Source organism: Stegostoma tigrinum, chromosome 38 (assembly GCF_030684315.1).
Source record: "Stegostoma tigrinum isolate sSteTig4 chromosome 38, sSteTig4.hap1, whole genome shotgun sequence".
Lineage (NCBI taxonomy): Eukaryota > Metazoa > Chordata > Chondrichthyes > Orectolobiformes > Stegostomatidae > Stegostoma > Stegostoma tigrinum.
The window spans coordinates 5,709,190-5,728,819 of record NC_081391.1 but is presented as its reverse complement, the minus strand read 5'-3'; the positions used below and the strand labels follow the sequence as shown (position 1 = coordinate 5,728,819).

General features: G+C 38.6%; 1 protein-coding gene across 1 annotated transcript in view; it reads left to right on the top strand.

Moving 5' to 3' along the window:
* The window catches only part of LOC125447226 (histone acetyltransferase p300-like), a 178,522-nt gene that overhangs the window by 48,371 nt on the left and 110,521 nt on the right, over positions 1 to 19,630 (top strand). Inside the window, 6 exon segments of the mRNA XM_059640819.1 lie at positions 11,574 to 11,750; positions 12,598 to 12,853; positions 14,547 to 14,660; positions 17,116 to 17,358; positions 17,646 to 17,754; positions 18,092 to 18,229. Of these exon segments, the coding sequence (XP_059496802.1) occupies positions 11,574 to 11,750; positions 12,598 to 12,853; positions 14,547 to 14,660; positions 17,116 to 17,358; positions 17,646 to 17,754; positions 18,092 to 18,229 (1,037 nt within the window).

The following is a 19,630-nucleotide window of genomic DNA, read 5'->3' as shown; positions in this document are numbered from 1 at the left end:
TGAAATCATTGCCCAATGTTAAATTATACCATAAAGACCAAAAGGTCCTAGGTTCAGTTTTCTTTAAAAGTTAACTGACCTTAGCTGGACACTAACTGCAAAAATGCTGGAGATCTGAAATAAAAATAGTATCAGAGAGTCTCTGGTCTGGCAGCATCTTTGGAGAGAAACAAAGTTAATGTTTCAAGCCTGACCTGAGTCTCCTTCAGACTTTGGTTATGAAAAATCAACTTTTTATGCTGTTCTTTTGCCGTGTAATGACTGTTGGTCTGACTGACAGGATTTGACTTGGTTATATTAACCAGAGGAGCTACCAAATAAAATTTGCCATTCTAGCTTGCACAACAAAGGTTGGCTACTTAGCTAAGACATCAGAGGGTGACTCTTGACGGCAGTTGGTTTTTCACAAAAGGTGAAAATTCGGAACTACTGAATTTTAAAAGAAAATATCTGGAGCCATTAAATACCAAAGTCAGCAGTTACTTTCAGGTTTGCATGTTCATGTAAAGATAAATGTCTTAGTTGTATTCTGCCAATTTTCTAAGTTCCTTTTCCCAAAAACTTTTAGATCTTGTTTATATATTTAAGCACTGTGTTCTATTTTAAAGGGACTTTGATTGAAATTTTTGAATAAATTGCTGTTGTCATTACTCTTAAGCAATCCCAGACATTTTGCCTCTACATAATAAAACAAAACTGATACAGTCAATCTCTTGTATGCCTGCAGTAACCCGTACCCAAGGAATAGGTGTTTCTTTTAATTGTCATAAACTGCAGAGGAAGTGATGGTTTCTTCACATACTACTTACGACTTCAAATAACTGTCCATTCTGTATTGCAAATGGACTTGGAAATGACTCAAAATGTATTTATTTAATTTGTGATTCAATTGGTATTGGGCAAGAACTTTCAAAAGTTGTTTTGGGGCAGATGTTTGCAGTAAATTGATGGCTGGAAAATGGAAAGCCTTCAAAAATGTGATTATGAGAGCCCAGAGATAGTGCCTTCCTGTGAAGGGCAAGGCTGTTAGGTGTTGAGAATACTGGATGACTAGAGAAATTGAGGTATTGGTCAAGAAAACGAAGGAAGCATATGTCAGGTATAGACAGCAGTGATTCTCTAGTGGAGTATAAAGACAGTAGGAATACACTTAGAGGGAAATCAGGAGGGCAAAAAGGGACATGAAATAACTTTGGCTAATAAGGTTAAGGAAAATCGAAAGGGATTCTACAAGTAGATGAAGGACAAAAGAGTAACCAGGCAGAGAATAGGGCCCCTTAAAAATTAGCAAGGCCACCTATGTGTGGAACTGCAAGAGCTGGGAGAGATACTATTTGAGCATTTTGCATCAGTGTTAATAGTAGAGAAGGATATGAAAGATAGAGAACAATGGGAAATAAATAGTGTCATCTTGAAAAATATCCATCTTAAGTCTCTAGGACCTGATTAGTTATATCCTAGAATTCTGTGGGAAGCTAGGGAAGTGATTGTGGGCCCCTTGCTGAGCTATTTGTATCACTGATAGCCACAGCTGAGGTGCTGGAAGAGTGGAGATTGCCTAATCTGCCACTGTTTAAGAAAGGTGACGGGGAACTATAGACTAGTGTGCCTGACAGCAGTGGTGGGCAGGTTGTTGGAGGGATTTCTAAGGAACAGGATTTACATGTATTTGGAAAGGCAAGGATTGATTAGGGATAGTCAGCATGGCTTTGTGCATGGAAAATTGTTTCAGTGACTTGATGGAGTTTTATGAAGAAGTTACAAAAGAGGATTGATAAGGGCAGAGCGATGGGTGTGATATTTGTCATCAGTAAGGTGTTCAGCAGGCTTCCTTGTGGAAGACTGGTTAGCAAGGTTAGATCACACTGAATACAGGGAGAACTAGCCATATGGAACTGTCTCAAAGGTAGAAGACAGAAGGTGGTGTTGGAGGGTTGCTTTTCAGACTGGAGGCCTGTGACCAACAGTGTGCCGTGTGCCACAAGGATTGGTGCTAGGTCCACTTCTGGTCATTTGTAGGAATGATTTGGATTGGAACAAAGGAAGTATGGTTAGTATGTTTGCAGATGGCGCTAAAATTGGAGGCACAGTGAACAGCCAAGGAAGTTACCTTAGAATACAGCGGCATCTTGACCAGTAGGTTAATAGGCCGAGGAGCAGCAGATGGAGTTTAATCTAGACAAATGTGAAGTCCTGCATTTTGGAAAGGCAATTCAGGGCAGGGCTTATACACTTAATGGTAAGGTCCTTGGGAGTGATGCTGAGCAAAGACACCTTGGAGTGCAGGTTCATAGTTCCTTGAAAATGCAGTCATGGGTAGACTGGATAGTGAACAAGGCATTTGGTATGCTTGCCTTTAATGGTCACTGCATCGCATACAGGAGTTGAGAGGTCAAGTTGCGACTGTACGGGACATTGGTTTGGCCTCTTTTGGGGTATTGCGTGAAATTCTGGTACCCCTCCTATAGGAAGGATGTTGTGAAATTCGAAATGGTTCAGAAAAGATTTACAAAGATTATGCCCTTGTTGGAGGGTTTGAGCTGTAGGAAGAGACTGAATAGACTGGGGTTATTTTCCCTGGAGCATCGAAGGCTGAGGGATTATAGAGGTTTATAAAATCATGACAAGCATGGGTTGGGTAGATAGACACAGTTTTCTTTCACCCCTGTGGTGAGAGAGTCCAAATCTTGAGGGTATAGTTTTAATGTGAGATGGGTAAGGTTTAAGAGGAACCTATGGGGCAACTTTTTCACACAGAGTGTGGGTGTGTACGGAATGGGCTATGATTTAAAAGATATCTGGATGGATACGTGAAGGGCTTAGAGGTTTATGGACCAAATGCTGGCAAATGGGACTAGATTTATTTAGGATATCTGGTTGGCATGGACGAGTTGGACCAGAGGGTCTGTTTCCATGCAGTATATCTCTATGACTCTATTCTCAAATCTAATGCAAATACTAATCTTAAAATTTACAAATATTGCATATAAAGCAAAGTAGACCCTCTGTAGAGTACAGGGCAAGTTATTAGAGACCTAGCTACCAATACTGAATGAAAAGAGAAATTGTTGGTAAAACTCAGCATCTGTGGCGAGAAATCAGAGGTAACAATTCAAGTCCAGTGACTCTCTTTCAGAATGGTAAAGTCTGCTTTTCAGTGACGAGCATTGAGACTGCTGACTTAGAGCCAACACAGTGAGAAACATGGTTTGTTGCTCTTGAAATTTGAGTTTGAAATGTTGGAAAGAGCTCAGACAGTCTAGCAACGTTCTTTTCATTAGCTATCAGTTGTAGAAAACCCACATTTAAGGCACATTATGGAACTGAGAATGAGTATTTCTATTGTCACGGCATCATTCTGATAAAGTTGGACTTTAACACACCTTCTAATAATGTTGAATATGAAACTTGAAATGTTACATAGCGAGTTTAAACCAGTGAAATTATTCAGAGCTGAATTTTGTTTTAATTGATGCTTAATAGAAGTTTATGCATTAAAAAAATCAAATGTGAATAAATAGAGTAGATGAATTTAGTTTGGAAGCTGGAGTTAGAATTAGTATTTTCTTCTAAGAGATGAGATATACGTTGTGGGGAGATAGGAAAATGACTGTGATATATTTCACTTGATACAGTGAAAGTTTAATAAAAGACACAAGATGAAGCTAGAAAAAATGTTACTTCGCTCTCTCTCAAATCTATTAATTAAATGAATGTGTAGTATTGTGATACAACAACCCTTTAATACCTTGTCCATCCTTCATACCTAAGCCCAGAATTGAAATTTTGGTAGATGATTTGACTAATACTTGTTTGTATAGTTCTTGGTGCTCATAGACTAGTGTCAAACAGCATCTTGGCATAAACGGTAGTCTTTGGGAGATACTTAGCTTTATGTGAATAGTGTAGATTTTTCATTTTATTTGTCATTAGGGTTTGAAAATACAGCATGAAAACTGCAGAACTTGCTCTTCACTTCTGGAACCTCCCTTTTTTGATAGCATGACAGCTTCTTCTGTGGACATGTTGATGGGTAACATTAATGCTGATTTAATTTCACAAGAAATTTAACTTGAGCAATACAAGCCATAAGTTTGGTTGACACTGTCCAGTTACCACTTGAGTACTGCGAAATGTCTTATCTGTAAGAATGTTTTGGATTTCAAATATATTAATTTCTATCGAGGAAGCATTTATTTAAATTTTTTAAATTCACTGTGGGATCTTGTTTAAGATGTTTCAACTTAGATGACATTTGCCTTCTAAATTTTCTAAATATTCTTAATTTCCAGGCTGTTCTACATATTTTAATCTTTTATTTGAGCTCTCAAATATTAAAATTCACCAGCTGAAAACTAATTGGATGCTGATCATTTTCAAATAAAATGGAAATGGCTTGGCTTTCGTGTATTTCTTTGTCTTTTTTTGTTTGCTTTTGAAGGGCACAAAGAGAATGAGGACTGTGTGTGTTCATTCTACTTCGGTGAATTTGTGGCAGATACGGTGTAAACTGAAGAACTATAGCTGTTGCTGCGGTTGTTGGTTCCTAAGGGACAGAGTCTCTCTTTAAACAATGAAAGTGTGCCTGGGCGGAGCAGTTCTCTTTCAGTCGAGTGGCTGTGCGTGAGTCTGGAATCTGGGGCTGAGATTAGCATGGTCGTTGGCTGTTCTGCTTAGTGAGAGGGATTCTTTTCCTTCTTTGCTCTTATGTAGAGATGCCGAAACCATCTGTTGTCCATGTAGCCCAAAGAAATCTTGTCACTTTCTTCACTCTCCTCCCTGCCATTTCCAAATCATTCCCATTTCGTTGATAATTTACAAAATAAAAATGTATGTTAAGATTAATAGGAATAGTTTGCAAACATTTTTTGATAAGCTTTCAACTGTGTGTATTTTCTCCATGCATTAGGAATTGTACAATTTAAAAAAAAATTGCATTCTGTTTCACAATACTCTATGCTGTCATTCTCAGTTACAGGTTGGGAAGTTTCATCATCATGATTATCTTCAGAATTATGTTGAAATCATAATACCAGCACATGCTCAGTACAGTGTAGTATGCAAGTTACAACATGCACAAATTATCACGTGCAACAGCAACAAGTACCAGTGGTAAATCTGTTCAAAAAAGGCTGTTTTAAACATTAACAGTTTTCGTTTATAATCCCAGATTTAGGCATTTGAAAAAAGGTATGACACATGACTGAATACTATATTATCTTGTAGCTTCAGTTGTCACTTCCCTCAGGTAATATAACACACACGTTTAAACTGATGATCTGGAGCCTGTGTATAATAGTGACTGTTGTCACCATTTAAAAAACATTTCAGTAAGTTAAATTTCATGAACCTAGAACAGTACAACAGAGGGATGGGCCATTACATCCACTGAGTCCGTGCCAACTGTGAGGCCATTCTAAACTGATCCCAACTACCTGCACGTGGTGTGTATCCCTCAATTCCCTACCACTTTGTGTCTTTAAACGCCTTTAAACATTGCTAATGTATTTGCTTCTACCACCACCCTGGCAGTGTATTCCAGGCACTTTACAGTATCTGTGTAAAAACAAAAAAAATGATCTTTCGTGTCCACTTTAAACTTGCCACCTCTCTCCTTAAATCTCTGTATCCTTGTGTTTGGCATTTCCACCCTGGAAAAAAGACTCTGATGATCTACCCTATCTGTGCCTCTCATAATTTTATATACTACTTTCGAGTTGCCCCTCAGCCCCTGGTGGACTAGCGAAAGTAATCCAAGTTTGTCCAACCTCTCCTTACAGCAGCGGTGGCGCAATTAAAATTGGGGACTAAAGAGGCCATAATTGGAGGAGTGCAGAGATCTCAGAGGGTTGTTGACCTGAAGGAGATTTACAAAGATAGGGAGGCACAAGGACGTGGATTTAAAGTCAAGGATGAGGGATTTTAAATCAAGACGTCAGGAGACAACTTAGCTCGGTGAACGAGACTTGGTGTGAGGGCACAGCAGACTTCTGGTGACCTCAAGAAGGTTGAATTCAGAAGACCAATTATTTCACAACTGCACTAATTTTTCCTCCTTCTTGCTTATTCAGTGCCCCAAAGTAAAATTCTACAGACCTTTTGGTACTTTGCCATATTGCCCAAATGGACACTTGTTCTTCAAAATTTCTTTCTGTTTCCAGTCACCATGTCCAAATGTCAATTTTTCAGATTTTGAGAGATTGTCTATTGCTCAAAGATTGCAGTGGTTCAAATGTCACCACCCCTTTGAAGAGCAGCTAGAGATAGGCAAAAAAATGGCTGCATTCCGTACATGGATTTTAAAAATAAACAAGTACTTTTTGACCCATGGGGAGCAAAACCAAGCCAAATATTCAAATGTATGCAGTTTCCATAAGAATTAAAAGAATCATCTGGATTTCTAACCTGCCTTTTGGAAAGCTGGAAACCTAAGCTCTGCAAGTGTATAAGTTTTCACTAATCATTCTGAGCTTTGTAGTCTGGAAATTAAAACAAGTACTTAGAGGACATGGTGATATGGTGGTAATGACACTGCACGAGAAATTAAACGGCCTAGGTAATGCTCTGGGAGCAATGGTTCTAATCCCACCACAGCTACTTGTGAAATTTAAATTTTAATAATAAAAGCTGGATTTGAAAGTTAGTCTCAGTAATGGTAACCATAAAACCATCATTGCAATTGGCCTTTAGATGTCGGTAATAGCCATCCTCGCTTGGTCTAGGTCTTTATCCCAGTAGCAAGATGCCATAGATTTAAGGTAAGAGGAGAGTTGAGAGGAATTGTTTCACACTCATAGGGTGGTGGAGGCCTGGAACTTCCTGCCTGAAAGAGTGGTTGAGTCAGAAACTCAAAATCCACGTAGTATTTGAATATTCACTATTATCATAGCTCCAGGGGAATGCGCTGAAATTGTGATTAGTGTAGTCAGCTCTTTGTTAGCCAGCATGGATATGATAGGCCATTTCTGTGGTGTAAACATCTTGAGTTGCAGACAACTACAATATGTACTGTACTCTGAAATGACCTAGCAAATCTCTCAGTTCAAGTTCAGTCTGGGATGGCAAACAATAGTTGCCTTGGAAAGCTGCCAGAATCCCAAAGAATAAGTAAAGTTTATGAATTGAATCATGTCACAATTTATGATTGTATTAAATAATGTTTTGTAATTCAAAAAGTTTACTTTATCGAAGTGATAAATTATTTTAGATTGTATAATATTAGCCTGATTTTAAACTTAGATAAGCAATTTGACATTCTGAATACCTCATTGATATTGAGTGTAATGAGCAGGTGTTGACATGCAGGCATTTACAATATTACATTTTGAAAATATTCACAATACTGTTTAAATCATTAATCAGAACCTGTCCATAGTATTGTATGTCTGTTTCCTCTTCAAATCATGATAATGTATCAAAGTATTTGAATATGTTTCTGTAAAATAGCTCTTTGGAGAATTAATAGGGGCATTCCTGCATGCTACTGTACATCATTTTAAACATTGTCTTAAGAAATTCCAGCAAAGTCAAATTTCTTGCATGCTTCAGCAATGATAATTAAACGAGTGATGATTAACTCTGTGTTTAAAGATAATTTAGAATATGTGCAGGAGGAGGAATGGCAATTAATCAACTTCTTACTTAGCTTGTTATTCCATGTGCTGTTTTTGAAAGAGCTCCTCTTCTGTATAGAAGATCTAGTTTGGCCTTCGCTGTTGCATAGCTTGCTAAATGTAAATACCTGCTTAAAACCCACTGTCCCTTCACTTTTTAAAATCCACCTCTTTGACAGAACCTCTGATTACTCCCAGTCTCACTCCTTTGGTTGTGCATCTGTTTTATTCATGTGTTTTGAAGTGTCTTTGGTTTTTTCCCCTCTATATTAACTGAGCTGCAGCAATGCAAGGAACTGTTGCATTAGTTGTCTTCTGCACGTGCACTTGGTCACTTGGTTCTGAGCACAGTTATTGCCTGTAGACTTGTACTCCATTGAAACAAAGCACTTCTAAGGCTTCAGAAAAGAGCTGTCTCTGGTAACATGCCTCATCTTTGCATGGTGTACAAATATTTATGGTTTGCTGGAAATTTCATTTGCTTAATAATAGATCTCTCTCTATGCTACCCATCTTTACTCTCCTTCATGATATTGATGTAAATAGTGAGTGGGCAATCCCTAATTAAGAAAAATCTGAAGCATTAAGAAGGAAAGTTCTGAGTACAACTGAATATATTACTGTTGCAATTATCCAAACGCTATATTCACTATTTTAACCAGACTGCAGTATGTTGTGAGTCAGAAAGTTGTGGATTCAAGTTCCACTCCAATACTTGGGATTTGTAATTAAATCTAAATTATTCTATTGGAGGGGTGCTGTATCTGAAGTAACAAAATGCTGGAAGCATTTGTGGAGACGGAAGCAGAGTTGATGTTTCAGGTCAAGAGTCTTTTCTTCAATGCTGTATTTGACCTCTCTGCAAAACACAACTGAGGATGTTGGTTTATATTTTGTTCTTTATCATCCCCAGCAAAACATTATTAACTTAATTGCTGCTTGTTGACCTTTTCTGCGTGCAAAAATCATGTTGTCTAAATGTATAGATCAATAAAAATATCTTTAACTTGAATTCTTACTGTGCTGTTTTGTTACACACAGTGATCTTTACATTGGGGGCACCAAACACAGATTACATTAATGGAGATTGCCTTATTCATCAAGTCTGCTTAGTCCACAAGTGACCCTGTTCTGATTGTTTGAAAGTTGTGTTCTTTATCTGTCTTCTACACTGTCACAGTCATGCTCAACAGAAGCTCAAGGGACAATGTATCACCTCCTTTGAACCATCTTTTGTCTTTTTTAACTTGTCCTGTTATCTTTTAGCCTTGTATTATCCCAGCCAATAACAGACTTTCCCTTTTATTTTCTTCTCATTTCCCTGTATCTGCTTGCTTAAAACCTGTTACATCTCTAACACTTGCACGTTTGACAAAAGGTTATAGGCAGTGTAAAGTTACCTCTTTCTTTTTACAAATGCTGCCTCCTAATCAGCTATTTAAATGAGCCTTTCTTTTTACGTCAGGTTTAGATTTTCTGTAGGATTTTGCTTTGAGCCCAATGTATACAGTCCTCTTTTTCATAGGATTTTATGATGTGTTACCTAAGTACCCCAGTTGAGCCATAGGCTTGTAGAGTAATCTACAGACTGAATACTTTATTAGTTTTATTAAGTTTGCTTTGTGCTCATACTTTGTAGCCAGAAGAGAAACATGAAAACATTTGATTGGTAGTTTCAAGTGGCTATAAAGATCTGTGGATGTTCACAGATGTTGAATTTTAAATTTCTGTCCCCAGTTTAATGCTTCAGATTTTGAGATTTCACTTGTTTCTCTTGGTTTCTTTTGTTTTGTATTGTGCAACAATTGGCTAGATAGCCAAAGAGTAGCTCTGGCATCCACCTCTAAATTAGAGAGTTGCTAGGCAGCATGCGATAATCCAGCGTATTAACTCTCTAGTTTTCACTTCTTCCCCACAACACATGAAGATTGAAAATTTCACTATACTTCATACTTTCTTTATTAATGAATTGTTAAAGTGGGCTACTTTTCAGCATTTTTTGAAAAAGTTCTGCCTAATTTCAGAAGTTAAAAATGTTCATTTTTTGTAAAGAATTTGGTATTCTGGTCTCTAAAACAGTCTAGAAGCTGGAAATTATATTTGGCACAAAAACACCTTTAAAATGGGTAAAATATTAATGAATGCATACTCATGTTTTGTCCTTTCGAACTTGTCAGAAGTGAGTTTTGAGGTGTGCAGCATTAAGTGAAGTAGTAGTGAATATTCACTTCATGTCGATGTTATGTAACTTTTGATTGGTTACTGCAGAAGATGCTTACAGGTGGCCAGCATTGTTAGTTCTACATTGGGAGCTATTCTCTAATTTGAGAAAATTTTTAAATATAAAGCATAAGTCTGAATAAATTTATATATTCCTGAAAGTTGAGTACCATTGCCAGGTTATTGGTTTTGATTTGATATCATGTATACGCTTGGGGGTTGATTATCTCCATTGACTAGTTTACAGTGCACGGTGATGCCAACAGCATGGGTTCAAATTCAATGACACCTGAGGTTATCATGAAAGACTCTTCTCAACCTCTCCCTTCACTCGAGGTGTGACCCTCCAGTTAAGCAGCCACGAGATGTCTTTAGCGAGAGAGCAGTCCTCTTGTCTGGTAGGGCTGTGGCAATTTTAGTTAAATGCACTGGGTTTTGAGTTGCATTTTGGGTATGGCGAATTAGTGACTACAAGTGAGTATTTAACTGATGACTAAAATGATGGGTGTTTTAAAACTTGAATGTTTTATTTGAGATGTGTGCATTATAAATAAAATCCTAAGCCAATTCTGTAATCTTGAAGTGATCCACAGTAATTCTTGGGATTTAGTGAAAATTGTGCATTTGGAAGTAGAAAAGTGTGTAAATGAAGTAACTGGAGTGGTTCATTACTTGCTCACCTCCTAGTCTACACTTGCTAAAATGAAATGCTTATGGCAACGGTAAGTAACAACCATTTTCTGTCAAGCTTACTATTTTAGTTTGCTCATTACTGTAAAAAGTCACCATAATTTTACCAGGTCATAGGGCTGCTGTGTCATTAGAGAGAAGTGACTGGTGGTGGTTCAATTTGACGGCCATCATGCCTCTGGCAAGGGGAGAGGCTGAGAAGAAGAGTCCTTCATGGTAACTACCTCATTACCGTAAGAGTGCTATGCGAAATTTTGGACAGCATGAACCCAATATTCATAAAGCATGGTGTTGCATTACTCAAATGTCCAATATGTATAAAACAAGCTGGCTATTTTTAAAAACATTAGGTTTTGCTTTATTGCTGTTAAAACATATTGAAGCAAATTAGAATAAGACTCTTCTTCAGACTTGACCATAATAACTTTTTATGTAATGTGTTAGATGTAATTCCTCCAGTTCAAATGAAAATGTGCTTTGTTTTCCAGAACTAATTAGGTTTTAAAACTGTTTTATAGCAAAGTTGAAAAATGCACCTGTGGGTTTACTCATTCAAGATGAACTTGTGCGAATTTTGTTCAAGCCGCGAACTACATTATAGAATGTACTATAGAATGTATTTAGTTGCTTTGTAATGTAGTATTTGTTTTCTGCCACTGGAGGCCCTTTTGAGCCATAGATCTCTATCTGATCAGAAAAGGGCATGCGTTGCTTCTTTAAGTATGCTCCGAATTTCCCAAGCTCATTTTAAACTGAATGTTTTTACACGACTTGGTTTTCCTGACCTTGAAGTTTACAACATTGCATCAATTCTTACTTTTGCGTTCACGTCAAACCTTCTAATTTCTTATTGGTTTTCCAAATGTTCTTGAAATATTAACTTTAAGAATTCATCACTTGTCAGCATTTTGACTTGATGTACACTGTCCTGTAAATTAATCATCATTTCTCCAGATAATGTAGTTAACCTTGGACTGAATGGACCAAGGTGAATGTCTCACTCTCCATATTAAGCGTCAGAAGCTCATTTTACCTTTTTTAAATCAATAGATGGGAATGATGGGCACCCCTAATCCTTATGGCCAGCCATACGGACAAAGCCCTGGTCAGACACTGGGTACCAGTGGACTTGGGCAGCAGATGCAAAGCAAAGGTGGCCTAGGGAACAGTCTGCCGCAGTTTGCATTGGACAAGAAGTCTTCTGGTGGTGCTGGATTGCAAAATTTGGTGAGTGCTGAGCAGTTCACCTGTCTCAAATTCTGCCCTTCCTCAGTTCCTAACTTGTCAACTTTATTGTTAAACAAGGAAAATAAGACCAAAACACACAAGCAGTGAATGCCAAAATAGAATTTCGGAGTGTGTTTATTTTTTTAAATTTGGTGCCTTGTTAAGGGATAAGTGTGTGCCGATTTGCCGTACTTGTGAGAATTAATATGTTTAATGACTATCAAAAGACTTTCACATCTCTTTTTTGAATCAGTCTTCACATACCACCATATGTTGCTGAGCCAGTTATTGTATTGCCCTGGTTATGATGTGACAAAGATGATTCCACCTGTGCACGTGTAGTGAGTATTATTAGGACTCCAGAAAGAGGATGAATAGTTAGAAGGACAAGAATCTTGTAAGACCTGGTGACAAATAGTCAGTACTAAAATTCTGATGAAATCTATTATCAGGGCTTCGACAGAAGTACCAATTGCAAGCATACCTGCTAAAAATAAAAATAGTCTCTCATAATTTAGTATGCTGAGTTTTGCTAATTTTCTTCTTGATCTGCAGTTTGGCACAGCGGTAGCATTCTCATCTCTGGTTGTTCCAGAGGCTTTAAAAACTTAATAACTGATACCTCAACGTAGTACTCAGTGTGTTGTATTATTGGAGGTGGCGACAGATGAGCAGTTAAACTGAATTATTTCTGTTTGTAGGATCTTGCTCAGCAATTTGGCTGCCATGTTCTGTAATGCACTGTTGGCTGCATTTTTGTTTTGAATTTGAGTTTTTGCTTGTAAAGTGCTTTGAGACATTTTGATGTTATTCAGGGTGCTCAGAAATGCTTTCTTGTTTTCCAAAGCCGCAGCAGGCATCTTCAGTGCAGCAAGGAGGAATAGGGCAGCCCCCAGCACAGGGAATGGGTTCTGCACCCACAGCAGATCCAGAAAAACGAAAACTCATCCAACAACAACTGGTTCTGCTCTTACATGCGCACAAATGCCAGCGTCGGGAGCAAGCCAATGGTGAGGTGCGACCCTGTAACTTGCCACACTGCCGAACAATGAAGAATGTTCTGAATCATATGACCCACTGTCAAGCTGGCAAATCCTGTCAGGGTGAGTATGAACTGAATTTGTGTTATGAAGGGTTGCATGAGATTTCCTATTTGCTTCTAAATAATTTGAAACGTAGTCCCCCAATCTCTTTGCCGTTGTTTAATTCCCCAGTTTCTTTAACTCAGCAAATGAGGCTATTGTTTGAGGGATTTACATTTACTGAATAATTACAGTTCCCGGTGGGTAAGTTGTGGGAGGGCATTCTCAGAGTTAAGATTTACATGCAGTTTGGAGAGACACGGACTGATTAGTAATTGTCAGCATGACTTTATGCTTGGGAAATTTTGTCTTACAAACTTGATTGAGTTTTTTGAGGATGTGACCAAAAGGATAGATGAAGGCAGCGTGGTAGATGTCTGCATGGATTTTAGTAAAACCTTGGACAAGGTTCTGCATGATAGACTGGTTGGTAAAGTTAGATCCTGTTGGATTGAAGGAGAGCCTGCCAGTTGGATACAAAATTGACTTGATGTTCGGAGACAAAGGGTGATGATAGGTGGTTTGTTTTGGACTGGACGCCTCTGACCAGTGGTGTTCCGCAAGGATTGATGCTAGGTCCATGTTGTTTGTCAGTTACATAAGTGATTTGGAGGCTCGCTTAGTAAGTTTGCAAATAACACCAAAATTGGTGGTTTCGTGGACAGCAAAGAGGCTGTCTAAGGGTCCAAAGGTATCTTGATCAATTAAGCCAGTGGGCTGAGGAGTGGCAGGTGGAGTTTTAATTTGAATAAATGTGACGTATTGAATTTTGGTAAGACAACCAAGGGCAGGACTTGTACACTTAATGGTAGGGCCCTGGGTTGTGGTGTTAGTATGCTTGCCTTCATGGCTGAGACCATTGAGTATTGACCATTGACATTGGGATGTCATGTTGTGGTTGTACAGGATGTTGGTGAGGCCACTTTTGGAGTACTGTATGTGGTTCTCATCGCCCTGCTACAGGAAAGATATTATTAAATTGGAATGGTTTCAGAAAAAATGCAATGATGTTGCCAGGACAGAGAGGGCTTAAGTTATAAGGAGAGGCTGTATAGGCTGAAACTTTTTTTCTGTGGAGTGTAGCAGGTTCAGAGGTTTATACATGAGGGGCTGGATAAGGCGAATAGCAAAGGTCTTTTCCCTAAGACAGGGGAGTTCAAAACTAAAGGGTGAATATTTAATGTGAGAGGAGAAAGAATTAAGAGACCTGAGGGGCACCTTTTTCACACTCTGGGTGGTTCGTATGTGGAATGAACTGCAGTGGAAGTGGTAGATGCAGGTACAGTTAGAACATTTAAAAGACATTTGGAAAAATTTAGAAGGATATTGGCCAAATGCAGGCAAGTGGGATTAGTTTGGTTTCGGAAACATGGTTGGCATGAACAAGTTGGGCCAAAGGGTCTGTTTCCATGCTGTATGACTCAAGGGAATTTCTGTCAGATTTCTCCTGTGAACATGTGATGGATGTTTTGTGTTTATGGAGTGCTCCAGGATCAGGTTTATTATGAATCTGTTTCTTTTTACAGTTAACCTGTGTTACATCCTGCTAATACCATCCTAATTTACAATTAATTCTGCGATAGTTGGGGGTTGGTATGAAAATAATAGTTAGACTCTTGAATTTCTTTCTCAGCTCAGTTCTGACTTGGTTGTATTTTCTTATCGTCATGTTTATTTATCAGCATTTTATTTCTGTGTTGTCGATTTCCTGCAGTTGCACACTGTGCTTCATCACGTCAGATCATCTCCCATTGGAAGAACTGCACAAGGCATGACTGTCCTGTCTGTCTCCCTCTGAAAAATGCTGGGGACAAACGTAACCAGCAACGTAAGTCTGTGAAAAGAACCATCCAAAATTTATAATGAAACTGTGCAGCTGTGGTTTCAAAATATGCACTTGCCACGAGTAATCATGAATTTGATGAAGGGTCTAGGCCCGAAAAGTCAGCTTTTGTGCTCCTGAGATGCTGCTTGGCCTGCTGTGTTCATCCAGCCTCACATTTTATTATCTTGGATTCTCCAGCATCTGCAGTTCCCATTATCTATGAATTTGCTTAAGTTCTTTACAGAATATAATTTTCATGCTTTAGATTTAATCATTTTTTAGTAAATAACAAAGGGTAATTAAGAATAAATTAATGCTTTTCATCACTTAGAGGAATGCCTTCTTAAATTTGCTTCTGGGAACCTTAGTTATGAGCTATAGGGCAAGTTAATGGGAAAAAAACTTCTGTATGCCATTGTACTAATTATGCAATATAATCTTGTTCCCTTCAGGGCAAGCTTGTATTACTAAGTAATGCATGCCGTGTTCTGCTAAAGTGAACCTTGTTACTTCAAGGCCAAAGTCCCAATTGTTTAGGAAATAGAGCTACCAGTTAATCTGTGATTTGGCTATTTTCTGAAGGGCCAGTACAAATTGAAAGTATTTGTCTCTCCCTCCAGTTTAGAAGCATCCAGTGTTGTATGCTAGCTTTGTTTCCTGTTTTTTGTTCCATTTCTGACTGTGTTTTTGTGGTCTGCATGAATGGAATTTGTCTGCCACAGGTGATTTGATGTTCAGAATATGTTGTGATAGATTTAAATGTATTCCTACTCATGATGTTCCGCTGTGATCAGAAATATTCCATTTTATGATGTGTACAGTACATGAACAGGGCTTTTGATTTATGGTCCATTTTATTGCAGTGTTATAGATTTTGAAGTTTTGCTGGTATTAGCGAGGACAAATTGTGGTTGTATTGGTGTTTTGTTATGAATTAAATATTTGCTCGTTTTTGTTTCGAAGCCCAGGAAACTCATATGGAGGAGGATGTGCTTGTGCAGTTTTCAAACAACTGAGATGATCTAGAGTGTCGAAGGGTAATGGGCGGCATATATTGGAGTAAGAGCAGATGGCTGTCAAAGTAACAGGGTAGAAATTTGGAACTGTGTAAATGGTGGAGGCTGATCTTTGTGTTGGCAGTCTGGCATGGTGGTGATGTATTGGAGGATGGTATGTTGAACATGGTAATCCAAGGAGGTAAACCTGATGGATGGTGCTTTAGAAGAAATTTAAATGCTGCTCAGAAAGATGATGTAGCAATATCAAGGCCATGGAAACAAAATGTATGCTATTTATAGCAATTTCAGTGCTCCTATTTTAGAGATTCATTAATTACTTGCCTTAAAAGCATAAATGTTGGTTACCGGAGCGTAATCAGAAATGGAGAAATTTTTAAAAACCCCATGAAAAATACGCACATGAGGTGTGGCCAGCTTGCAGGGAAAAGTGGTGGGAAAAGGAAACCTTCAATGTTTGGAGTAATTGTGGTGAGAGATTGTAGGATATAGTAAATTGAAAGGCAGTAACATGCATCAGGGTGGTTGAAGATACTATGTGGAATGAAGACTTCCATTCTTTTTAATAAAAGGAAATTTCAGCAATACCACCTTTGACTAAGCATTTGACTTACAAATAATAGATGTTTCCTACAAGCTCTGAGAAAGCTGTTGGAAGTGCTGCTCAATCAGTTCAGATCTGTACTCTGGTTGGAGACTTTCAAGTACTAGCCAGTTAAAATAAAGGGTTAGGCAAACGGCAGTTTATACAATTCATGCATGGGATGAGGCTAGACCAGAGTTTATTGCCTAGAGTACAGTTTGAAGGGCTGGAGTCACATGTAGGCCATACCAGGTAAAGATGGCAATTCCCTTCCCTAAAGGATATTAGTGAACCTGATTGGGTTTTTCCAGCAGTGAGCAATGGATTCATGATTATCATTAGGTGATTAATCTAATTGATGATCATCATTAAGCACTTGACTCCAGATTTTTTATCAAAGCCAAATTCCACCATAGTGGAATTTGATTCCATGTTCCCAGGACATTATCTGGATTAGTAGTCTGCTGACAATACCACTAGGCCATCACTTACAATTACTGTAGCTACTGTGTGCTGACATTAAATTTTTAAGTTACGGACCAAGATAACAGTTACATAAAACATCACTCGAGGAGATCCCACCCTTGTCATAGGGTTATTGTTATTGGGTAAGCATATGGATGATGATGGGATAGTGTAGGGGGATGGGCTTAGATTAGTTCACAGGTTGGCGCAACATTGAGGGCCGAAGGGCCTGTTCTGCGCTGTATTGTTCTATGTTCTGTGTTATCCTGCCTCTCCCCAACCATTTCCTTGAGTCCCAATTAATTCATTTATTAATAGAAACTTGGCTGTCTCAAGGAGATGTTGGCTTTCAATTCAGTTTGATCTGTGTGTTTTTCTTTTTATCTTTGTGCAGCATTGCTAGCTGGAGCAGCTGTAGGATTAGGAAATTCGTTAGGGTCGGTAGGAGTTGGACAGCAGAACACGCCAAGTTTAAACACTACCAGTCAGATTGATCCAAGCTCTATAGAGAGAGCCTATGCAGCACTTGGACTCACGTATCAGGGTAACCAGATGCAGCCTCAACCTCAGGTGCAGAACCAGCAATCGTCTCAGGCTTCACAGGGGCACCAATCTCTGCGGCCTATGAATGCTATGGGTAGGTACCTGCTGTGTGCAAAACGGATGCAGCTTAAGTTAATCATCCACTCCAAAATAGTGGTTGCACAGGACACTTTGGGAGACAGGTTGCAGAATGAAAGTACTCTCTATTCCTTTTAAAAGAACTTAATTTTTCAAAATTACTTATTTCACCATATCTTTATTTTGTATCTAAAACAGTATTGGAAAAATGGCAACAGCGGGATTAGTGTCTGCCTGTGAACTAATCAAATTGTCATCAGTGGAAAATGTTTTAGAATTCTAATAACCTTTTTGGCTTTACAGGTTCCAGCCAAATGGGTGTGAATGGAAGTAATGTTGGTGTGCAAGCCCCTAACCAGCAGTCCAACTTGCTGCATGATGCTGTGCTATTGCCATCTATGACCTCACCTAAGTAAGTCTGGATTCATGCTTGCTCTTTGATTTAGTTTTGTTTTTCATCTGCAGTGCGTCATGTAATGTAAAAATGCACACACACATTTGGATGCCAATGCTGTATTGACCAAAAATTGATTTGTCCTCTTTCACTACGATCAGGCCAAAAAGTTCTGCTGTCTTAACAGTAAAATGAAAATGCATGTGGTCAATATCTGTGCCTGCTCATTTAGCACAGAATGATATCACATCTTTCAGACAAGTTCGTTAAAGGCCAAGAGATTATTTTTCATGGTCTTGCCCATTTAAAATTTCTTACAAATTGTATCACTGACACTATCTTTTAATTCTTTCAGCCCAATGCTAAGTGATGGCACAAATGTTAGTAATCTAAATACGGTGCCAACAGCAACACCCCCCTCCAGTACAGGCATTCGGAAATCATGGCACGAAGATGTCACTCAGGACCTACGCAATCACCTTGTTCATAAACTGTAAGTTATCGGCACATGTGAATTTGTGTATATGTGATAAAGACCTAGGTTTAGCCACTGTACCAGTGATTCATTCATGACAGTTGAGGATGATTGATTTTTTTTTGGCCTAATGTACATTTCAAAATAGGTCAGCTCCTGTGTTGTGCTTCATCAGTTTTAATTGGAAGCAAGAACTAAGCTGAGTATCGGTTCTGATGTAGAGTCACTGGACTCGAAACGTTAATTCTGCTTTCTTTCTGCAGGTGCTGCCAGACCTGAGTTTTGCCAGAGAATTCTGCTTTTTTTTGAGTATTGGCAGCCTCTTTGATTTGGGCAGGGTAATCGCAGCCAAGTCCAAATTCTCTGTTCATCCAATAACCATGCAATTGTGACTCCAGCAAAAGTCATATAACAATAATCAGAATCTTAAATCTGCATAATTCTTCCATTCGGGGCACTCGTAGCTTCCATCATCAGTTTATCCAATACCAAAGGCAGATTTCAACTCAAGACCTAATTATACTTCAGTCAACTGAGACATCAAGGAAGTCACCACTAAAACTTTCATGCAAGCGATAGATTCAACCTTAGGAAACTAAAAGCAATTCACAATATGTGATCCTTGGTCCTGAGTTTCACAGCTTGTTGATTGAGGGGTTTTGACAACCCATTTTTCTAAACAAGCTGTTTAGGGATATTATTATATATCTCCTGGAGCAGGTGGGACTTGAACCCAGTTGTCTCGGTCCAGAGGTAGGGACAGTACCGCTGTGCCACAAGATGATCCCCTTTGATTCTGAGTTTTAACTACTTGAGTATGTGACTCGCCTGTGAGTTGTGCAAATGTTGCATATTTAGTTGTTAAATATGTGGATAAATGGATGAATCGTTCTACCTTGTTTGTCATCACAATTTGTTGCATGCTAACATCCATAACATGTACTGTCTAACTTTACGTATTGGAAAATAACACATTTAATTCGTGCAAGCATTTCTTCACATTATGGTTATCTCAGATTGACCTGCAGCTCATTTGCCCCTTCATTTTCCAAATTTCTATTATGTACCTCTGACCTCATACTTAAGTAATTTTTTTCCTCCTTTAAGCTTCTAACGTTTCCCTTACCAGGATAAAGACCACAGAATTAGAACTGTACAGTTAGATAGTCATAGAGTTATACAGCACATAAACAGACCCTTCGGTTCAACTCGTCTGTGGTGACCAGATCCAGATACCTTTGGAATGGTAGCTCGTTGTATACATCACTCTGGAAAAAGTTGCAAATCTTCTTCCCCCTTAACTGAAACCTATGTCAGTTAGCTTTAGATTCCCCTACCCTGACATTGGCTATTCATCCTAACCATCCTAATCCCGATTCTATAAATCTTTGTGATGTCACCCCTCAACCTCCGATACTC